This window comes from Lactuca virosa, chromosome 5, assembly GCF_052849685.1.
Source record: "Lactuca virosa cultivar CGN04683 chromosome 5, Lactuca_virosa_CGN04683_v6, whole genome shotgun sequence".
In the NCBI taxonomy this organism is placed as follows: Eukaryota; Viridiplantae; Streptophyta; class Magnoliopsida; order Asterales; family Asteraceae; genus Lactuca; species Lactuca virosa.
In genome coordinates, this window is record NC_136430.1 from 208,700,086 (window position 1) to 208,713,520 (window position 13,435).

The 13,435-nt window shown below is 33.1% G+C and overlaps 1 protein-coding gene across 1 annotated transcript; it reads left to right on the top strand.

The window, feature by feature from the left end:
* The first annotated feature begins 7,916 nt into the window (after window positions 1–7,916).
* On the top strand, window positions 7,917–13,100 carry LOC145112939 (casein kinase 1-like protein 10). Its single transcript, XM_079049050.1, has 14 exons — window positions 7,917–8,692; window positions 8,788–8,828; window positions 9,273–9,342; window positions 9,463–9,611; window positions 9,697–9,792; window positions 10,149–10,219; window positions 10,588–10,649; window positions 10,806–10,869; window positions 11,363–11,447; window positions 11,516–11,642; window positions 11,758–11,831; window positions 11,944–12,004; window positions 12,373–12,506; window positions 12,607–13,100. The coding sequence occupies exons 1-14, from the start codon at window positions 8,617–8,619 to the stop codon at window positions 12,901–12,903; spliced, it is 1,407 nt and encodes a 468-aa protein (XP_078905176.1). The 5' UTR covers window positions 7,917–8,616; the 3' UTR covers window positions 12,904–13,100.
* The last annotated feature ends 335 nt before the right edge of the window (window positions 13,101–13,435 follow it).

Here is a 13,435-nt window from a genome sequence, read left to right on the forward strand (position 1 = left end):
TTGGGTAATATAACAAGTTAGAATACATACCTTTTAATGAAGCTTGAAGTCTTGAACTTTAAGAGCTTAGCCCCAATAGTGTGGAAGCCTCAAGTGGAATCACAAATCACCAAAACACCTTGGAAAACCTTTAGAGAATATGGATACTTGGCTCACACTTATGAAATTGGTTATTGCCCTCTTTAGTGTATCCACACTAGCCATTAGCCTAATTTCATGAACCATAAGACCCTTTATATAGTGTGGAGGATTAGGGTTAAACCCTAATACCCATGACCTTTCATTTCCTAGGATCCATGGGTTAAAGCTCCATGGACTATCCATGAAGACTTAGCCCAACCTAAATGAACTTGGCCCACTACACATATATATATATATATATCTAAGAGTCCATATTTAATTAGTTCCTTTTGATCACTTAATTAATTATAAATTAATTCTTGATCAATACTAATTAAATAATATGATTATATATTAATATATTAGAACTTATAATATATTAATATAAATCATAAATATACTATTCTCAAAAGACTATCCATATAAATTGTGCCGGTGAAGTGCAACCCAAATGGACCATGCCGGGTCGGGTCAAGTACATACCAAATATAGTTATGGAATTAGACATTAATCCAACATATACCTCGTCACCAAAAGGGCGATTGATGTTTGAGGAAATCTTGGAAGAGAATGTGGCTAACAGTAGACGTAGTGCTAGAGCTATCTGACCACCTGTTAGGCCGGAAAACATGGTGAATTTGGTTTTCAACAAAGAAACAGATGGAATCAGATGTATATGGAGATGGAGATAGTTACCTAGGTTGATGTTGCGACTAATGACGCCAAGGAACCCTGAACCGGATAAGGAAAACGGATTGGACTTTAGTCATGGTTTGATCTCAGTGTCTGTTGATGTGTACATGATTCTTGCTCTGAAAACGATCTCTGCAATATGTCAAGTTAAGCCATGGATGGAACTAAATCATGCTTTGCATTAAAGGAATTGTAGGATAAGATAGTGATCTGAAGTCGCCGACTGATTTCATAATAAAATTAACTTGGGACAAAACAAATTGATCGGAGAATATGGAATCCAACAACATCACATGTACCTGCTTCTACAAAGCTTGACGACGACATTTTCAGGTTTCACAGTCTGGACAACTCGTTCGACGCCGACAACCGACTTTTCACAAACATGATTCGTACCGAGCAACCAAATAGCCTCAGGCTCCACAAACTCGGTTCGTCATGCCAGAACAGGGCCAAGCTGACTCTTTCTGATTACAACTAAGCTTCCTTCAACGGCTAAATAGAGCAATTCTGGGTGCATCTCAACAATTATGGCTCTAGATCCGCTTAGGATTTCAGACTTGAAGTTGAACTCGATGTAGGGAGGAAGAGCGGCGATGATTTTTGTGTGGAAAAGAACACACATAGGGAAAACGAGGGGAAACAAAGAAGGCGAATTTTTTAATTTTTTTGGATTTCCTTTTCCCGCTGCTAGCTAGTTGCTAAAGAGGAGACGCGCGTTTGTAAAATTATAAAGCAACATTTATAGAGGACACGCGTTTAAGAAAAGCACCCACCGTGTTTTTATTTTATATTTTTGTGAGACACTAAATTTAGAACACGCAAAAATGTGTGTCCTAAATCCTTTAAATGTAGGAAGAGCTGACATTATTTTTAGGACACACACTTTTGCGTATCGTAAATCTGTGCGTGTCATGGTTTGCGCGTCATTAAAACGTTGTTTTCTAGTAGTGTGTGTGTTGTGTGTGTGTGTGTTGTGTGTGTGTGTGTGTGTATATATATATATATATATATATATATATATATATATATATATATATATTCATACTATATAAATATAACCAATTTTGTTCTCTTTATTATTATTTTCTAAAAATAATAATTCCCAATAAAATACAAGTGTTAATAATATTTATTAATAATCAAATTACTTTAATAAATAGATAATTAATGATAACTTACTATTAGGTGTGACCCTATAGGATTATATGTCATTAACAAATATCATTCTATAATGACTTTTGGGCGTATAGATCTTTCATAAACCATACCAAGACAAAAAGTTATTTCATCCATGCCTATTTTTTGCTCTCTTTACCATAGACATTCTTAGCCTAAGAAGATGACCCCATTCGTTTGAAACAAACACTTGTTGTAATTGTTGTTTCTATTCGTAAATACTTTGTATCATCAAATATGTCGTGGTGAATCTTATGGTGGTCAGTCGAAGTAGTTCGTTTTTTAGAATCTTTCGAGATAAGCTTAACACCCACTGATGGTTGTAAATAAAATTGCTAACATTTTTTGCTTTAATCAAAGCATTTTTATGTTACGTCAAATCCCCAAAATTTTCATGTATCAAATCAATGCAATGCATGACACATGGGATCCAATTCAAGTTTTTTCTCTTATCCATTAACAAAGCTCCAATAACTTTGTATGCGCTAGCATTATCGGTCACTACTTGAACGACGACATATTCCCCGATCTCTTCAACAACTTCATAAAGCAACTCAAAATTTTTTGAGCATTTTTTATATAATCTGATGCATCAACAGTTCTAAAAAAATAGTTCCATATTGATTGTTGACCAAAAGTTTGATCAGACTTCGGTTTCTCATGTTTGACCAACCATCTGATAACAATGAAACCCATGTTGTTTCTAAGTCGCTTTTTATGTCATCCACCATTGTGGTGGTGATCTTAACTTCTTCTTGAAGGATCCAAGTTCTCAGCTCATGCATTGAAGGGGGGTTTAATCCTTATCCAAAGTTTCCAACCAAATGTAGCATACCAGTAAATCATGGACTAGTGACTACATTAAAAAGGATTCCATTTTTGTAACAAAAACCTCCTAATATCCACACAAACTTGTTTTTGGTGCTCTTTAGCACTTACCAGGGTCATTTTTTCAACATGTCCTTCTTCACCATTTATTGCACTCCTTATAAATCTATCCACCGGTCCTATAATACCCCTAGAGCTAGAAGTTGTAAATGATGGGTTGAAACTTCCACCACTACTGTAATATGCCCCACTTTCCATGTTTTCTTCAAAGTTCGTTCAAGTAGATAACTTAGAATCCTGAAATGCTTTCAAAATTATAGTATTTCTTCTTTCAGTATATCAGGCACATTAGGATAAGGTTGTACATCCTTATTTGTACAAGCAAGATGTTCCTTCATTCTCTTTACTCACACCTTAATGATTTTACTATAAAAGTTACATTTTATATATGTGTAAGTGTAACATCCGGATTTTCAGGTCTCATCATTTAAGTATTTATTTTGAGTTAAGAGGAGGGACTCGACGAGTTGACGCCTAAACTCGTCGAGTAGGATCGCAAATGATGACTCAGATTAATGAATGGACTCGACGAGTCCGCGCTGTGGGCAGAAACCCTAAATCTTTGGGCATGTGCCCTATTTAAAGGTCCTTATGGCCTTCATTGGCGGCCACACACACCCTTGAGAGACCCTAACGAACCAGAGAGCATAGAGAGTGAGGGAAGGAGCTAATTTCATCACCATTAGTGCAATCTTGCAATAAGGAAGGAGGGGATTCAAGCTAGGCTGATTGAGGAGCTCAGATCTGCTACCACTTCTTCAAAGGTTGCTGTTTGAGGTATGAACCCATGCCTATTTTCGTGTACATAGTAGATTCCATAAATCTAGGGTTTTCTTTACCCCTTTTTGTTGAGATTATGGAGCATGGGGAGTCCCTTTGTGGCATATAACATTAGATCTGGACCTTGAGAGGTCCAGAGAGTCCCAATCATCCAGCTTTATGCAGTCTCATGAGAGTTTTGAGCCTAGGTTATCATTTTAAGAGTTATTTCATCAATTAGAGCCATATGTGTGATGCATGAACGTAAAGGTTGAACCTTTACGTGACTTTTGGGTGCTAGAAGGCCAGATCTACAAGTTAGAGAAACAGATCTGACCTCAGAAGGTCAAATGAGTGTTGCCATGGAGGAAACTCGCCGAATCCATAAGAGGACTCGACGAGTCGGATCGGGTTGCCCCGCGATTCGTGATCTGAGGTAACCCGTCGAGTGAAAGGTTAACTCGACGAGTCGAGTGAGGCCTTAAAAGGATTCAGAGGACACGCATGGACTTGCCGAGTCACCCTAGTGCACTCGACGAGTCTGGTCAAAGTGGGACCGTTGACTGGAGTTGACTTCTGTTGACCTTAGGGTTTTGGTCAACTGATTCAAGAGAGGCCATGAAAGGGGTAGAATGACCTTCTACCCATTCTTTAAGAGATAAGAACATAAAGAGAGTATTGATTAGAGATATTATCATTCTGATAGGCGGAGGCTAGATCAGGGATATCGAGCACGAGAATTTACTAGACATCATACGAGGTGAGTCTTCTCACTATACATTACCTAGAGTGGTATCTATGTGCAGACGGGAGGTCTTATGTGTTATGTGTTTGCTTGAGATTATGTGCATTGTGATTTATGTATGTTATGTGATGTTAGACCGGACCAGAGGGTCCAACGACTTATGAAGCCAGAGGGTCCTCAACCAGACCGGACCGGAGGGTCCAACGATTTAGACCGGACCAGAGGGTCCAACGAGCTAGACCGGACCGGAGGGTCCAAAGTGCTACGGGACTGGAGGGTCCCGCTGAGACACATTGACCGGAGGGTCTTACCGATTTATAGCCTCGAGTGGCTTATGTGTTGTATGTGGTATTTTGGGGAACTCACTAAGCATTTATGCTTACCGTGTTGTGTGATATGTGTTTCAGGTACCAGCGAGGATTGCGGGAAGGCGCCGACATGATCTATACACACTGATAGAGTATTATGCACCTTGTATTGAGATTCTGGGATATGTTTTACTGAGATAACATTTGATACATTTGAGTTTTGAGATTACTTTATGAGATATGTTATGTTTTAAAAATAAAAAATTGTTTTGAAAATTTACGTCGTTACAGTAAGCCTTTTTCACACCCTGTTCTACATGTTCTTTACCATACTTCCAAGTTGGATGACATCCCCGCTGTGTACGATAAAAAAATAGAATATAAACTTATTAAATACACACTAATATGTAGAAACTGATTAAATTCAATAGTCAATAAATATTAGTGATTAAATTGAACATAAATTGGTTAAATTATAAAAATCAGATTAGTATACTAGATTACAAAGCATATAGTCAAGATTAACCTATAAAAATTCTACATAAGTTGAACATAAACTGATTAAGTTATAAAAATCAGTCACCCACTCATACAATAAAACAAGTTGACAGTTTATATAGTCATTTAGTAATTCAAACAACAAGTCAATAGTCGATACATATTAGTATATCACGATTGCAAAGCATATAAAAGATCAAAGAAATACATTAATATATTGGACACATTAACACCACACATCATATAACACATCAACAAAGATACACCCATAGTCTCATATAACATATTAACATTTAACACCACAAATCATGAAAGAATCTGACAAAAGAAAAGTCATTTAGCTGGATAGAAAAAAATGAGAAACAAATTTAATTGTGAGAAGAAGAATAATTACCTTGAAAGTGACCAACAGGAAACAACAATCTTCGACAAGAAGAAGTGAAGAACCGGGTGGAGGAAGAGTCCGATGGGATTCTAAGAAGAACAAGAACAAGTAATGACGTGGAGAGTGAATAAATCAATTAGGTACAATAAAAGAACTTCGTTTTCGTTTTTATTGTAACACCCCATAAGTGAATAAAACAGAAGTCAAAATAAATCAAGGTAAAAAAGTCAAAAAAATAAAATAAAAAAAATAAAGCATACACATCTTCGATACGAACCGCTTACACGGTATATTATACACTTTAGTAATAAGAAGTGTACATATCAAATACACCCCTAAAAGCCCAACTTCTTGTACGTATTGTGTCTGAATCGCCTTAAGGCGTACACTTTTCGTGATTTTAAAAAACCATGTATACAATATGCTACAATAAAAAAGATTTAAATTAGCTTACCGTTTAGTGTTTCGGACTATAATGGTCAATGTTTCAGATTACATTCCAAAATGTTCTTACTACGGACAAGTTATACATATTCTAGATTAGATCTTTGCATTTTGAAGTGTTACATAACAATTTTTCAGGGTTTTTACTTGACCTAGTTATTGATAACTAATCATACAAAAAGCCTAAGTACCACCAAAACTGAGTTAACACAAAGTGTTCTTTATATTCCATATTAGATTTATGCGTTCCGGAAAGTTACACAACTTTTTTTTTACTTATCCTAGTTGTTGCTAATACTAATAATAATCATACAAAAAGCCTAAAACCACCAAAATGGAGGCACCATAAATTCTTTCCTACTAAAAACTAATAATAACATACCATTTTTTTTTAACATATAATTAGATAATAAGCTACAAAAGAAACGACACATACCCACAAATGCTGGAGCTCTTTACTGTCAAATGACATAATTCAACAAAGGGAATTACAACTCTGAAACGCCGATTGGAAAAGATGAGTAGTCCAAAAAGGTCGTTCTATAGTGATTTTCCGAAACAATACATATGAGGGACCAAGCCAAATCACATATGTCGGCAACCCCGTTTTAAAAAGCGGGTTCGGAATCCACCAATTCCAGACTACATGGTTATTTTTTAAAATTTCCATAAACTTGGTTATTTTCTTAAAAATCAAAAATATTGATTAAATTATTCAATTTCCTTAAATTAAAAGTATATAATATCAAATTTGAAAGTTAAATTTTTTTGAACAGCAAATAATCATTTTCATAGTTTTGTGATTATTCCTTTTAAAATTTAAAATTAGGGAAAATGACCTACAAGAGTAACATAGTTCTTATTTTGTACACTTTTAATCATTATTGTTTTTTTCTTGTAAAACAAGCCCTTTAACTTGTTTTTTGTACACATTCAGTCCTTATGAACGGCTACTCCATGTTAAGTTTTCAGTTGGTACACATTTAGTTCTTAATGTTTTTTTTTTGTTGCAAAATCAATCTTTATTGTTTTTGTACACATTCAGTCCTCATGACCGATTTTATTTAGTTTTGCTTATGTGACATCCTACATAGGACAATAATTAATGATGTGTTCTCATACATAACTATTCCCTAAACTATCAATAACCTAATTCATAAATTGGTCAAATAATGATGATGTCCTAATTTTCTCTAAGAAAAAAATGTCTTCGGTTTTAGTTTCATCTATCTCAATAGCAAACAATGAGATTCTTTATGATTGTTTTTTCCCAACCTGAATTGGGATTTCCAAAACAAAATAACACCTTAAAAAGTTTAGAGTAGTCCATAATTATTTGCTATGTTGATTTTGACTATTCTTTTGCAAATGAGTTTTTTATTTTTTTCAAATTGACCCCGAATTTTAAATATGGAGTTGCAGTTGTTAAAGATGAGGTTTTCGTCATTGCATGTAACCCAAAATGACTCTACTATAACCAAATGTTATGAATATAAACACTATTTCCAACAATTGAAATTATTATGGCTAGTGTTTTGTTTTCCTGTTATTTCCAAAACCAGGACATGTAACACTTGATTTCAGTGTTCAGTGTTCAGACACGTCATGTATATATGAGAACATCTCTTTAATTATTTTCTCATGTAAGATGCTATGTGAGCAAAACGTGAAGAAATTCATCATAACAATTTATTATAGATAAAAACAAGAAAAGCTAATTTTATAAAAAAACATTAATGACTACGTATGTACAAATTGAAAACTATATACAAATTGAAAAATTAATTTGAAGTAGTGGATCATAATTTATAAAAACATAAAGTTAAAAGACTAAAAAAACAATAATCATTTTCCCTTAAAAATATAATTTATTAACTAACATGTCAAACAACTAAAACTCGTTTAGTATCGTGTTGAGAGCAAAGCCAAAGACCATCATCTCTCTTATCCCCCACTTTTCTTGAAAAACAACTTTCCGTACTAGACGAAGACGACTCTGCGTCTGCTTCATTTCTCTCGTTGTTGCACAGATCCTTTGGAATCTAACCCCTAAAAAGGATTTCCCCGTCGATTTCTTGTTTCAAGATTGATATCTTCCGATCTCTTTCAGCTTTCACTTATTTTTTTTTTAAACACTTTTCCGCTGTTTCTTCATTCGCCGGCAGCACAAAATCGTGTATATATATCCATTAATTTATCATCATCGGGTCCTTGATTAACGTGTTTCAAATATCACATTTTGATTTTGATATCTGACCACACGATTTTGACCATCCCGATGATGTAGGTTCTAGGGTTTTATACTGATTCATTTGTTTTGTTCATCTGTATATCATAAAATCGGCACCCAAACTTTGTTTATTATCATTTAACTTCTTCGCTCGAATTCGTCGTCATTATTGTTAAGAATCTTCATATCGAAGTGTCAAACTCAGTTTATAGTTTTGGAAATTACGATTTTGGAGCTTTTTGTTGTAGCGGATCATTTCTGTGGTTTTAGGTAGATCTGGTGGATTTTGGCGTTTTCAGCCGGTGAATTTTTGCATAGATTTGAAGCACGAAAGAAAATTATTTGATTTATTTGTGCGGATTTAATCATGGATCATGTGATTGGTGGAAAGTTTAAGCTTGGGAGGAAGATTGGTAGTGGATCTTTTGGAGAGCTTTATTTGGGTAATTATTATCAACATATTTCCACTCTGATGCTCTCCTTATTGCTGAGATTCTAATGATTTGGTTGTCTGTATACTTGATTTCTGTATTTTCAGGAGTAAATGTACAAACTGGAGAAGAAGTTGCTGTCAAGCTGGTATGTATGGGGCTTTACTTCATGTAACTTAATCCTACTGCTGTTTTTTGATAATTCTGTATGTATGCATGTATATAGTTTACAGTTTCTTGAAATAAAGTTGCAATTTGCAAGTGAATTTTATTTGAAGTTTGGTATTTGATTTTCTGTGTAACCTTGCCATTAATGTTCTAATAGATCTGTTCATTGCATGACAAAACACCCCACACAAGAAAGGAAATATGTCTATTCTATACTTCATAGCAGAAATTTTTGTCTTAAAGACTAAAAAGCTGATCATGATATGAACTCAAGTACTTCACGTTTACATCAAAGTTCTCCAAAAGATATCTTAGCAATCATAAAAATTGATTTCATAAATAAACAATCTTAGCTTCTAGTGCATTTATACAGTGAAAGAACTTGATTTTTATATTATGTGTCCTGAATTTTCTATGCTTACAGGAATCTACCAAAACTAAGCACCCTCAACTTCACTATGAGTCCAAATTGTACATGCTTCTACAAGGAGGAAGTGAGTACTGTTCCATTCTTATTGTTCTTATTATACTTTATTCCAACTTTTTATTGGTGTTCTTTCATGATATATATTACATCAAAGAAGTTATTTTACATTCTTATCAATATGATGCAGCTGGTGTACCCCATCTGAAATGGTTTGGTGTTGAAGGAGAATACAATGCTATGGCTATAGATCTTCTTGGACCAAGTTTGGAAGACTTGTTTAATTATTGTAATCGGAAGCTTACACTGAAAACAGTTTTAATGCTTGCAGATCAGTTAGTAAGTATTATGCATTTCAAATTTATAACAAGTTTAAACAAAAGTTATTGTATCAATGCTTACGCTCTTTTATTGTTTTATTCAGATAAACAGAGTTGAATATATGCATACAAGAGGTTTTCTTCACCGTGATATAAAGCCAGACAACTTTTTGATGGGTCTAGGGCGTAAGGCAAATCAGGTATTATTTTCCACTTGTCATCTTGGTGCTTAAATAAATTCTTAATATACTTCAATACATTATTATTCTCTAGGGTTTAATTGTTGAATAATTGAATCAAAAGACATGATTACAAATTTATAAGCTTTTTCTTGATATTCGAGAGATCAAGGTCTCTCCCAAAATGAATACTCACTGAGTAGGTTCAAAGATCCCAACTCACTAACACCGACCTCCTATAATGACCAAAATGCCCCTCCTTTATTACAGCTACAGTTTTTTTTTGTCCATGGATTTATTGTTTTTGTATTGTTAACACAATTTCAACTAACAAGTATGAAACATATTTCTTGTGTTTTTTTTTTATTATAAAACAGGTTTACATTATTGATTATGGTCTTGCAAAGAAGTATAGGGATCTCCAGACTCACAGGCATATACCATATAGGTATTGGAATAAACTTGTTAAAATGAATAAATACAAGAACACTTTAATTGATTTGTTTATTATTATAACATGCTACTTTCATAACCCACTATTACAACATGTCAACATTTTCCTTTGAAAAATATACCCAATTATAACAATGTCATCCAATACAAAACATTTTCACTAATAAGAAAGAATTTTGAAAGTATAATGCTATATATGGGCAGAGTTTTCAAAGTAAGATTCTTTTTCAAAAGTACAATGTTGTAATAGAAAGAAATGGAAGTAGGATTGTATAATACACAAATATATGAAAACACATTTCTATTTCTTGCATTCATTTATCTTTATTTATTTATTTATTTATGTTGACAAATATATTTCAGGGAAAACAAAAATCTTACAGGAACAGCTCGTTATGCAAGTGTTAACACTCACCTTGGAGTTGGTGAGTGAATTTTGAATCATCTTCATTTGTGCTTAGTTTTACACTTTTTGTCTGTGCAAAAGACGTAAATGCCCTCATACTTGTCATAAAAAGTAGTCCTATAAAGCTTGTCCATTTTGATTAGTAATGATAATATTATATGGTTATGAATTGCAGAGCAAAGCAGGAGAGATGATCTAGAATCCCTTGGTTATGTACTCATGTATTTCCTGAGAGGAAGGTTGAATTTATTTTACTTTTTAGGCTTAAATGCAAGAAATAGCAATGTATTTTTATTTATATATATATTTGTTTATTATAATTTATAGCATCCTGCTATGAACTGACTTATAGATTGCAATCAGAAAATAATAATGGATAAACAAAAGCTTCAATGTATTTGATTAATCACACAAAGTACTACTCTGTTGCAACAAACCAAATAAGAAAAATACCTAAACTACCCTCTGCTAATAAGATGCTATTTATTTGGCGGAATTCCCATTTTACCCTTTTTAAATACTTAGATAACATCTGAGGTATACCACATCCCACTTTCGTTTCTTTCTATTTACTTTCATTTGTTTTTTCAAAAATGCTATAATAGGAAGTAGGATAATAATAATAAACAAATCCATAAAAGTACATTGCTATTTCTTGCATATAACCTTAAATTTGTAAATTTCTATATTTAAGTTTTTTCTTATCTATATTATGTGTATGCTGTTGTATAGCCTTCCATGGCAGGGGTTAAAAGCTGGCACCAAGAAGCAGAAATATGATAAAATCAGTGAAAAAAAGATGCTTACTCCAATTGAGGTATTAATTATTATTTAATTACTTATTCTCTTTTAGTTTTATTTTATTTATTTACTTTTACCTTACAGGTGCTTTGCAAATCTTATCCTACTGAATTCATACAATATTTCCATTATTGTCGATCTTTGCGATTTGAGGACAAACCAGATTATTCTTACTTGAAGAGGCTTTTCCGTGAACTTTTCATTAGAGAAGGTAGAATTTATTTATATATTTTTTTACATAATTATATTTCTGTATATTATTTTCTTAAATACGTATCAGTATATTGAACAATAAGTGTTCATGTGTCAAACTTTCTTTGGTTCAGGTTATCAGTTTGACTATATATTTGACTGGACCATGTTAAAGTATCCCCATGTGGGCTCCAGTTCTAGAGGAAGGGTAAGTTATTTGTTTGTTAATTTTCTATCTTTTCTGAAATATTATATATATATATATATATATATATATATATATATATATATATATATTTATTTATCTTTATTATGAGCAGACAACTGCAAAATTACCATTGAACCCTGGAATATCAGCAGAGAGAGCAGAAAGGACCCCAGGTTTGTTTACCTTTGTTTTTTACTTAATATACTTCTATTAATTTTTTTATTATATCACTAGGTTGATTAAAAGAAATATTAAATCTGACTTTGGAAAAGATTTTTAAAAATGAGAGTGAATTGGAGACATTTGGAGATGTGGAAAAAAAATTAGATAGTTGGGCACTGTATATTTCTTACTTATTACTATTAATGGTAAAAAAAATATAAGTATGTTATTATGTATAAAGAAAATGTAAACATGTTGCTATTATTGGTAAAAGAATATAAGTACGTTGCTAATTTATTTGATTTGGAATTTTGATATTTATCAAATAGAATGAGAAGGAAATCTGAATGGTTGATTATTTTATACCATACCATTTTAGTGAAACAAGAGGTTCGAGATAGATTCTCAGGGGCAGTTGAGTCATTTACTAGAAGAAATGGTTCTAGTAGCGGCTTGCATGGTGATCAATCAAGGCATAGATCTTCAGAGAATGTTACACCCTCCAAGGATGCGGTGAGTAAAAATTAAAAAAATTGACTTTTACATTTTTTCCTATAAAAGCAATTTTCTTACATTTGACTACTAATGTAAACATTTGTGAGTATATATTTAGGTGCATGGTGAGTCAGATAGAGGGCGGATATCAAGAAATGGAAGCAGCTCAAAAAGAGCAGTCATGGGAAGCAGCAGCAGACCAAGTTCATCTGGTGAGCCTTCAAAGCGGTTGGGTTCAGGAAGTGGTCGCATATCAACAAATATTACTTCTACCACACAAAGGCTTCATTCTCAACCTGGTTTTGAGTCCAAATCATCATCTTTCACGCGTCCTGTAGTCTCAAGAGGTGCTCGTGGGGATGATGCTCTTAGAAGCTTTGAGTTGCTAACTATCGCCTCTGGGAAGAGGAAATAAAATTAAATTAAATTCTCAGTTTTTTCTTTTAAATACCATGAGAATTACCTAAGACTTAAAACTACTTGTTTTGTTTCATGCGTATCCATAACTTGTTCACGTAAAAAAAAAATGGATTATTGTAAGGAAGATTTCTGACTGCTTCAAGGTGGTTTATATGTTTTTGATTTAAAAAAAAAAGTTACTATACAATATTACAATGTGCTGTGAGCATCTATGATTGTGGTTTTTTATATAATTTTTTCCAAACCAAAAAACTTTTCAAGATTGAAAAAGCTTAATATGGTAACTTTTTCAATTTGTTTTTTGTGGGACTTTTTCTTTAAGTTGTATGAAAACCTATAGGACCCATCTAATCATTGGAAAATCTTATTGTTAATTAACAAATCCTATGAAAAAGATTCACCAATAGTTATTCCGTTTTCATTAGCTTTTTGGGGTTCAAATGGCTTTTTCGTGAATGCTCTTAATTAACTAGTTTTTCTCAATTATTGTGTGGATCCATATTTTTTTTTCTCTCTAAAGAACATCT

What these genes read in the sequence shown, in the direction of transcription:
- LOC145112939 (XM_079049050.1), top strand. Translation starts at nt 8,617, where the DNA reads ATGGATCATGTGATTGGTGGAAAGTTTAAGCTTGGGAGGAAGATTGGT. An exon ending in CATGCTTCTACAAGGAGGAA is followed by an intron (nt 9,343 to 9,462) that starts GTGAGTACTGTT and finishes AATATGATGCAG; the next exon opens with CTGGTGTACCCCATCTGAAA. An exon ending in TAGGGCGTAAGGCAAATCAG is followed by an intron (nt 9,793 to 10,148) that starts GTATTATTTTCC and finishes ATTATAAAACAG; the next exon opens with GTTTACATTATTGATTATGG.